This window comes from Pundamilia nyererei, unplaced genomic scaffold (assembly GCF_000239375.1).
Source record: "Pundamilia nyererei isolate P.nyererei 1_Seehausen unplaced genomic scaffold, PunNye1.0 scaffold00063, whole genome shotgun sequence".
Classification (NCBI taxonomy): Eukaryota; Metazoa; Chordata; class Actinopteri; order Cichliformes; family Cichlidae; genus Pundamilia; species Pundamilia nyererei.
Genome location: NW_005187464.1, coordinates 735,459 through 746,085, shown reverse-complemented (window position 1 = coordinate 746,085; position 10,627 = coordinate 735,459). Strand labels below are relative to the sequence as shown.

The following is a 10,627-nucleotide window of genomic DNA, read 5'->3' as shown; positions in this document are numbered from 1 at the left end:
CAGTGATGTGATGTCAGTGCCTGGGCTCCAAATGCTGCTGTTTCCTGTTTATTGGCGACAAGGCATATCTGACAGTTTATTGTTCTTCTCATTAGTCACACAAAACATTTACCTCCATGAATGGATGGCAAGATGAGAAAGGGAAAAAGAGTTTAGTGGACCTACAGCAATCAATTTAGCAGGCATCATTGCATTCTGGGAGATTATAGGCTGATATTTTGTCATCAGAGAGTCCTTAAACGCTGAAAACGTAGATTTTAGGATTGAACATAAAATTGAATAAGGATTATTCATTATGCTTCTATTAAACATATACACTGCTTAATAGAAGCCAGTTTAAGGACAGTTTTTGACTATTTGTCAGTATAAGTCTAATTTTAACTATCTGAAGAATAATAAGTTATTTTTCAGTACATTTGTTCTCTAATTCTTTTTGTTCCACTTCATATCCTTTCATCTGTTCAGCTCTATCTGTGGTCAGGGGTGAATGCTTTTGTTATTTTGTGTGAGAACAGAAATAGTAATAGTAAGCTGTAGTGAGTGAGTTGGAACAGACTCATTGGGCATAAAGGCTTATCCAGATTAGGGAAATGGGAAGTAGTCGTCATGTTAATTAATCCAACAACCGGCTTCATAATCAAATACAGTGTAGTTTGTATGATTATTATTTTTTTGTGTGGCTCTAACGGCTTTCCTATTGTAAGTCTTTGCTTCTATGAACCCCACTTTATATAGACTCCCTTCTCTGCTCCAGTCACCCATCATCCCACCCCTGTGCTGCTCACAGCAGCATGCTTTTTGCAATTGGGTTAAAGCTCTCAAAATTTATTACCCCTCCTTCTCCAAGCTAAATATTTACCCTGCGTCCCATAGCAGCTTACAATAGTCATGGCTGTTTCCTGACCACTGGAGCCTGTCCTCTCTGAATGGCTCAAGAATTTAGTTGGTGCCCTCTGCCCTAATCAGCAACCTGTGCTGCTGACTCGAATTTAGCCACAAGCCTAAAAAGGAGTTGACCTCCCGATGCTTTTATTGCTGCTCCCTCCCCCCGCTTTTAAATGAGGCCTATCTGCTGTTGTATTGCCACTATTACTCATGGCAAGAATATGCAGGCAGATCAATCATGATCAATCTCATACATGACCTTGATCTATGGCTCAGTCTGAAGAGAAGCTATTGAGAGTGACACATCGCGCTCTTGAACCCTGACATGAGTTGATTGATCCTGCGATGGGAGTCAAGTAGGTCTCGTTCGGTGGACTGCCACAGAGGGTGATTGCATGTTCATTCCCTGACCAAAGGGGTCGGTGCCAGGATTGCAAGACTGCATTTAAATGGTTGCCAGGTAATGTGCACTTTGTGATACTGGGTGCATTGATGGTCCAGGTTTTTTGCTCCAAAACATTACCACAGAGACCTGAGGAATGTTATGGCGTCATATGTGAACTTACATGTTTCCAGACTTCAAAGTGGGACCCCAAAAGAGGTGGTTTTGAAAAACTACACAGTGAGTATTATGGTTTGGTGGTGAATCAGATATGCAAGCAAAAAGAAAAAAAATCTGCCACACTTTCAAGCTTTTGAATAAGAGCAATCAGTAAGTGTTAAGCTGGTCCTGCTGTGTCTTACTTTGATCTTATATTACTCTTGATATAAAAGTAATTAAGAGTCCAGACTCAATTTCATTCCATTAATCACTCTTATAACACTGCTTTTTCTGTCTAGAAGGGGATTTCGGTTTGGTAAGTGTAGGAGTTGAACATAGCTGAAATTAGTTTTCCACTTGATCTGAAATAGAGATATTAATTGAAAAGAAAGATATTCAGAGGTAGTTCATTATTGACTTCATTATTACATGTGTGAGAACATTGACTTACTTAATGATTAGTAAGTCAAGGTTTTTGTCTTGCCAGAGACATCAAATATACCGATGAGATCCTCAAACTAGGAAAAGACCTTTAAAAATTCATAGCATAGATCAGGTTTTTGTTTGGGAAGTTAAACAAGCAGCATTAATCTTGACAACAGATTTTGAGGTTGTTTTAGTCATAGTTTGTTTTTTTACTAAAATGCCATTTAGTTTTATTCATAATTTAAGCATCTGAATTGTTTCATTTTATTAGACTAAATGTCATAAGATTACAGTAGACTAAATCTAAAGTTGATTCAGTTGACCAAAATATAGAGTGTAAACATTTTTTTTTTTTACCTTTGAGACCTGCTTCGTGTGAAATGTGTCCCTATGTCCACCCGTCTCTTCCTCCAAAGCGTTAACATTTTGCTGAGTTTTCATTAGAAACAAGGAGTACAGTAAATAGTTGTACCGTTTCCTGGGGACAGATTAAATGTGCTCATCTAACCTTACCATAGAAGGACATCACTTCTGATTGGATCACTTCCAAATGCGTCCCACCTTTCTACACAATTTAATTAGTTTCGATTGGATCTCGTCTCTCCAGCATGCCTCTCGTTTTTGCTCGTTGATGAAAGTGTTTAACACCTTTCATCAGCTTTTTTTAACTTGTGCATTAGCTTTTGTTTAGTTATCGTCTTGCTTTCACCAGGGAAAAAAATTGTCATTAATAAAACTGTGATGAAAAGTATTGGTCAACGAAATTAGCACTGATTACAAGGGAAGCTATTAAAATGCCACTGAATAGCTTACTGCCATGAACCTCTCAGTGCAGGGTCCTCTAGAAGTTTGATTAACGCACCTTCAGAACATAGTATTTTCACTGTAAAGTAGTAAATCCAGTGGGTGCTCAAAGATAAATTAGGAAAGGCGATCAGAACCTCTTAAAGTCAACTCATGTTTCTAAATGATCTAGGATTTGACAACACGTGAGAGCATCTAAAAATGAATAAATCCACCAAGCACTCTAGAGACATCATAATCATAAACATTTATGACATCTTAGTCATATCTTAGTCCCGTCATTTTGACTTGCTCATTGTTTTTCTCATTGCCACACACTTTGATTCTCTGTCTGACTATGCTGTATATGGGACTTCTCATAGGCGCTGTATCGACGATTAGACATGTCTGAAAAGTGAAACCACTGTGGTAGCGCCTTAAACCTGCATTCTTTCTAATACCCAGCAGGAGGCAACTCTTCTAATTGAAAAAAAGAAATCCCCATTATAGAGAAGCCTATAGCTTATTTTGTTCTCTGAATTTATGACCCTAGTGTCACTCGCTTTTAGATTACTGTCAGATCCACCCGTTGCTCATCACGTAAGTTTTCAAAACATCAAGACTATCTCCGTCTTATACATACAGTCTAGGTCCACTAAAAGATGTTAGAGAAGTGGAAAGCAATGCCAACGCTTTCATTGTTGTGTCCTTTTTTGACCTTGAAGGGACTTGGAAGAAAAGAGAAGCATGTGCAAAATATTCCTGCCATCTATAGCCTTTTGTAACTGAGACATAGAGGAATACAGTTACTTTACCATAGCGAACATTTGGATTATCTAGAACCTCTTCGCCACCACCACTTGTTGATTTCCATGAAAGATCAGAGCAGCTGTTAGGACTGTGGTTTGGCCACTTGATCCTCAGGGAGTAACAGAGGTCAGAATGAGATGTGAAACTAACTGAACACTGTTCATCAAGTCTTTCAGGTGTGCTGTTGTAAAAGTATGAAAGGAGCTGAGATAAAGAGCCCTGCAGTATTTATGTAATGCTCTGATAGCGTGATTTGGAACAGTTGGCGCTGCGGTAGATTGTTATCATAGTCTGCTCGGGATGAAACCCAATGCTGTGTTCCTTCAGCTATGTATCAGCTCGTGCTGCCGAATGTGTGCGCGCATACGTGCATGCATATATGGAAGACTTTCATAATTTACTGGATGCTGTTTATAAAAATACGCACATTAGCTTTCTGAAAAAAATCTTAATCATTTAGCTTCGTGCCTGCTGGCTGGAGAAGAGGCTACAGCTTACAGAGGATGTCACAAGGCACGAGTGAAGTTTCAAACAGTGTACGAGAATCTGGTTTCACAGGCCGGCTGTGTAGATTAGCACAGGAAGCAAACGCAATGGCATCTGCTAATGCCAGCCAACATCAGGACAGTAAATAAATACTCAAGCTTTCACAACAGCAGTATATGATCTAGAAATAGCTGACGGGGGTGTATGTTTGCAGTATGCATCTAGAACAACCACAAACTACGTATTAAAGGTGCTGCTTTCCCCCAGTTTCTGTATAAACTATTTATGAAAAAAAAAACCCTCTGTCTTATATTTACACCCATTTAGCATCTTTTTCTCAGTTTTTTCCTTTTCATTTTTTGATAATTTACTCCAGATTCAGGCAAGGGTTTTCCTATCTGCTGTCTGGTTGTTTGTTTGGATGACAAAAGGAAGTGCTGAAACGTATTTTCAGTTCAAAGAAAACACACAGACAAAAGTATAATGTAACAAAAGGACATGAAAGGGGTCAAAACACAGCATGTGCTTACAGCAGATGGTGTTCATCTTAGAAAGAAAGATGTCAGATGAAAAGAAGAAGAAAAACCACATCGCGGAGTGATTCATCACAGGTTGAACAAGTACTCATAACTTTTCTTATTAGTCGAGCTGACGAAAACTGCGGCTGTGCATTTTGAGGTCACGGAACAGGTTGATTCAGATGGGAAAAAAGCACATCTGTGCAGTTCTTTCGTGGAGTTATGTAAAGAAGATTTCATCACCTTCCCCTCGCTGAATATTTATGTTGTAATATTTACATGTTTGATGCCATTTGTTCTCACCCTGAGACTGCACCGCTTATGCACATTTTCCTGCAAACCCCTAAAAGGAGCCTCAGTTCATATCTGCTCCGCTGGCTAATTTCATGGTGTGCAACTGAGCAACATGCTAAGACAAGATAATTACAAGAAAATGGTTCATGAGCAAAAGCCTCCTGTTCACAGTGTCCTGACTCCACCCAGTTGGTGGTTACCATCCATAGAATGGGTGCAGAGTTACATGAATGCATGTTTGGATACGCCCCTATTGCCCATTTGCAAAGTTCAGTAGTCACAATGGTCATTGCAAGTGATTGCAGGATTAAAATGGGGTCTTCCAAGGGCTACGCATATTATATGTTATGTTTTATCTGCTACTTATTAGCACTGAAATAGCTTAAGAAATAGCATAAGATTAAAAAAAATCCAGTTTCTGTATTAAATTGACCTCTTGGCTTCGCACTTTCCACCAAGTCAATTTTGGTGCAGTAAAAAATGAATAGGCAGATATTTGTAAGATAATTGTGGAGAAAAATGGAAATAAGTCAGAGGCAATCTATGAGTAAAATGATGATGGGGAGCAGAAAATTATTCCAGGAGAGACTACAGAGACTAAATGGCCGAGGCCTGAAGAAGTGTAATCCACGTTATCTACAGTCCAAGGTAACAGTGTTATCTGTCTCGTGCAAGTTAATAACTTCCCTCCACTTACTTTGGAAGTGAAGTATGGCCTCGTTTCCTTCTGTTATCGCCAGGGCACATCACTCATTCACCTCACGCTCCACTCTCTCCTGCAGTTTTTGCCAGCTTTTCTCTATATTTCTGCCTTATCTGTCTTCCACACTGTGTGCTTCAAATTCCTTATCCATCTCTTTTTTTTGGTCTAAAGCCTGCGTTGCTGCAATTCTCTTTCCACTGATTTATTTGCATTCCGTTTGGGATTAATGAAAGTGGAGCTATATAAACCAAGGTTATGTTTGTTTGAGTGTTAGCAAGCCTACTTCCCAGACTGTTGCTTCATCAGCGCCTATTAATGATCGATCTTTGAAATCTGACTGTTCTCAGGTAAAAGGCGCTGGGAAGTAAACGGGAGGAAGCAGAGAGAAGGGATGGTTACTAGGGGCAAGCATTCTGGATATCCCCATGAGCTCTTGGATTGCCTAGTTGATTGATTTGGAAAATTATTAGATGAATCAGCAATGGGGAAAAAACATCTCTAGACGAAAATCTACAATTCTGTTAATCTCTTGCTCTTTTTGCACTCAGGAAGTGCAAGAAATGGTACAGGCGTGTTGGGAACCACTATTTATACAGGGTAGATGTTTGAATTGGCTGGGAATCGTCAGGAATAATCGTTTAAATCTTATTATCTGTCTTTACCCTGCAGACTACAAATATAAGTCCATTCACTCTGTCTTTTCTCACCTCTATACCATGACCTCGAATGAAATGCCATTTAGCCTTCTTAGCTTTCACTGATACATGCTAGTCATCTTAGCCAAGATGAGTAGGATCACGTTCTCATTCTGTATATAGCAACATCCCAAGGAAATGTTCACAAGGGCAGAACTTTACTCACAATTTAGTGAAAACGCTGCCTCAAGGTTGTAATTTGCGATGTGCAATTTACCCCTATGTTTTCATTGCAGCTGCTTTTGCCCTGTAGCCTGTTGGGATGCAACTGTACCAGCTCTGTTTTAGAATTGCACATACCCATTTAGCAAAATAACAGTTCTTTTCAAAAGTCAACTAATATGCTGATTCAGTAAAAACAAAAATCAAACCCAAAAAAAGTATTCAGTTTACATTCACACGGGACAAAAGAAATCTTCACATTTGAGCATAAAGTACAGTTTCTAAATTCCTGCCAAATAAAAATGATTGACATTTTTCTGTCTTAAACTGGAAAATTATATGACAGGAGGCAGAGGCTATCCCTGTTGCCTCACAGCAAGAAGGTCCTGGGTTTGACTCCAGTCTGAAGTGGACTTTCCCGTGTGGATCTCTTTATGTCTCTGTGGGTTTTCTCCCACAGTCCAAAGACATACATGGGATTAGGTTAATTGATGAGTCTAAACTGACCGCAGGTGTGAACATGGGTGTGATTGGTTGCCTGTCTGTGTGTGACAGATTGACAACCTGTCCAGGGTGTACCCGGCTTCTTACCCAATGGAAAATTATGACTGAATAACAGTTATTATGCTAGTCAGCACTGAGGTATTTAATGATAATGGGTAAAATCGAGGGTAATTACGCTTAAGTTAGAACTATGATAATAAACTTTTTCATTTTAAATGCTTAGAGTCTTATGCCAACCAGTTACTGGAATCAGCTGTGCATATGTAGACCTTGTTTTCCATTAGCTTGAAACTATAACTGTGTGTCATGAGCATTTCATGGAAGTGTGTAATCACTGGCGGTGGCAGAGATGAAGCAGGCTGATCATCCCAGTCTCTTACTGACTAGGATGAGGTGGAGTTGAGGCGGGATGCACAAAGGGCAGAATGACATAAGCGCAATGGCATTTAAAGCACATGTAACAGAGTCTGATTGGCTCGCAGAAGGCAGGCAAGAAAATGATTGGGCCAAAGTGATGACTGCAGAGCTGAGATTGATATAAACAGTTGATTAGCCCGAGCACCCAGGAATACTGGAACCAAACTGAACATAGATCTCTCTTACTGAACATAAGCTTCTTAAAATGATAAGGATTTAAAAAAAAAAATTATGGCAAAGCATCAACGTGTAAGTAGAAATTAAGGGCTCAGAAACAGAACCTTGTGAAAATCCATATATTAGTGGCACCAGTTCAGTTCAGTTCAGTTCAGTTTCAGTTTTATTTGTCATATGCAAGTTAGCACAGGGTCAACATTGCAATGAAATGTGTTTGACGAGCAGCAGTCACTCAGCAGCACCAGAGCCCATTAATATTTCACAATTTCTGTGCCAAATTATTTCCTCAAATAATAATAATTAAAAATTGAACAGAACATATATTATTAAATTAATACTTAATAGCCACACTTTGAAGAGTATGAAAAATAATCTTGTCCACTCCACTAGCTGCTACTGTCATCTATGCTTGTTGCACATGTTGTCGAGAAGTGGAATTGTTGATATTGTGCATTGCTAGTTGTTGTTACTGGGTGCCGATTGTGGCAAACCACTCATTCAAAGATGGCTAATATACCAAAGAGTGACCCCTGGCAGTGAATAGTGTGTCTTTCGCCTGTTGCAGGCTACTAAACTGTGTGCAGTAAGAGTATTAGAATACCATTTCAGGTAGGAAAAAATCAAAATACCATCTGTCAGGCAGGGACTTAAAAACTTGCCAAGATAAATGTCTGTGGTCTTGCTGAAAAGAGTGGAGAGTGTGGTGTCTTGTTGGTATTTCATAGGCTCTAAGAGGGCTTTATAGTTAAATATATAATTTGGTGCTCATAGTGCAAATGGGAACCGTGTGTTGTTTGGAAAACACAGGGAATGAAAAGGTCTTTTTGTTACTACAGCAAGACTAAAATGTCTTGCTACTGAAGCAGAGCAGTGGCAGTTCCATGCAGTGGTTTATCAAGAGGTTGTAATAACTCTTTTTAACACTGATGATTAATATTGACCGAAAAAACGTTGTGTTTATGGAAAAACTACTTATCAAGACTTATCGCATTTTTTTTCTAGCTGTCGCTTTGTCTGTGATGTTTATGTGATAAATATTAACATGTTTAACATTTTTGTCCAGTTCTTTCTATTTGTGTCACTTGCAAAACAAACAGAAGCGAACTGGGATCTTTTGATAGGATCTGTATCATGCAGTTGTAATATACATCATTATGAAACCATAAACCTGCACCATGGCTTGTAGAAAGTGATGTCGCTAATGCGTCGCTTTCTCTTTTTCCGTCTTTCTAGGTTCATACAAAGTTCCACTGTCGGCAAGCCCACACCCCAGGATCGGACACCTCGTGCCTCAGCTTTTCTTATGATGGCACGATGCTTGCTTCACGTGGAGGTAAAAAAAACAGAACATTAAATAAAGTTTTTAAAAAAAGCCTTACCCTTATCTGCCAAGCTTAACAGCCACAATTTGAAGTTCTGGTCATCAGTACCCAAGCTAAGAGGGTCTGTTTTAAGGTCAAAGATCACTGTTGGGAAGCAGTGGCTTTTCAGTCTGAGTATACAAATAAGCATGGATCATTAACAGCAACACCCTGCAGACTTAGCTTGGTATGTAATCTGGAGAAGAGATGTCTAGCACAAAGGTAAACTGGAATAACTCTGCATAGGAGACCTCCGCTTCACATTATTCTGTAATGTAAATGAAAAATAACTCATACAGCCTCGTTCTATGTTAAGGAGGATGCGCTGCACTATAGTAAAGTAAATAACCTTCAGGAAAGTTTTGTCTGTGGTGACTCACAATTTACAGTTTGCCTTTTGTCCCCAACTGTTATTTTTTCCCCCCCCTAGGCGATGACACTCTCAAGATGTGGGATATACGCAACTTCAGGAAGCCAGTGAATGGAGTTAGTGGTCTGACCAACTACTTTTCCATGTGAGAGTCTTAACTGTCATCTTAATTATAATCTGCCTGTTTGTTGCTGTAAGTGCTTACATATGCATTATTACCCAATAATGCATGTCTGTAACTTTCCCTGTTAGGACCGACTGCTGTTTTAGCCCAGATGACAAGCTTCTGGTGACGGGGACGTCGGTGAAGAAAGATGAAGGAAATGGGAAGCTTGTTTTCTTTGACCGCATTTCGTTTCAGAGGGTCTACGAAATAGATGTCACCAACGCAGTAAGTTCTGCCTCAAATCCCCAACAACCACAGCAACAAGATGTTTTCCAGCTCGTTGATGTGATATGTTAGTTACAAACAAAACGGTGACCTTGAACACATAACGAGCAGTGGAAAAGATGATGAATACACAATGACACATAATGAAATCAATATGACAGTCATTCCTTCTCAACATAAGTGGTTTGCGCTCAAGCAAAACTGAAGCATTTAAAATGTTTTGAAAACACAACAGCAGTAGTCTAAGGACTCATTTAAAGATCTGTTTAGCCCAATGCATTCCACTGCTTTTTTATGATTTCAGCTTGAAATGTGCGTTGCAGAATTTGAGCTAAACTCAATAAACAACTCTACAAAACTGCCTTAAATTATCATTTGAGCTAAAGAATGACTTTCTGCAGATAAAGAAATGTGGGTTTGGTTTTTTCTTTTTCTCTATCTAATAAGTAGCACAGTTGTCTGGCAGTGACTAGACATTTTCCTCTGTAAATCACTGTGTGTGAGCAGAATTCAACTGTAAACAAAGTATAATATAGCATCATTGAGGTAAGAAAAAAAAATCGGAGCTCTATGAGCTGAGTTTTGAAGGAGAATAAAGGCAAGTTAAAGGTAAAAGTGGGGCAATGTGACCTTTCCTTACTGCAATATTCCCACAAACCTATTGGCAGGACAGCTATTGACACTTTTATGCGCACTGCCTTTGAGTTATATTTGAAATTTAATTATCTAAAAACACAATCCACACGTCCCATTCCCACATACAGAGTACTCTGTCAGACACATGAGCATGCTCTGTACTTTTACACTAATCCCGCTTTCTCAGAAATCCATTTGGTGTGGGCAACCAGCCATAGGTGCTGAAATGATTTGCAGAGGTGCTTTCGACAGTAGAAAGCACTTTTTTTGCTGCTTCCTGCTCCTCCGCCTCTTTCTCTCAATCGTCAAACCCTTTTCAGAGATTTAATGGTGTCTATCTATAGACATAACATTGAGTCCTGACTGAAACTAATGCTTTCTAACTCAGTTTCCTCGGCTGAGGCATGCTCCTTCCACATAGGCCATTGAATGAACAAGAAGGAGAGGGGAAAGAGAAAAGACTGTGTG

General features: G+C 39.3%; 1 protein-coding gene across 1 annotated transcript in view; it reads left to right on the top strand.

Annotated features, from left to right (window-relative positions):
- wdr70 (WD repeat domain 70) overlaps window positions 1–10,627 on the top strand; it is a 43,049-nt gene that overhangs the window by 17,666 nt on the left and 14,756 nt on the right. Inside the window, exons 11-13 of the mRNA XM_005735199.1 lie at window positions 8,635–8,734; window positions 9,193–9,277; window positions 9,385–9,523. Of these exons, the coding sequence (XP_005735256.1) occupies window positions 8,635–8,734; window positions 9,193–9,277; window positions 9,385–9,523 (324 nt within the window). The remainder of the gene's footprint in view (window positions 1–8,634; window positions 8,735–9,192; window positions 9,278–9,384; window positions 9,524–10,627) is intronic.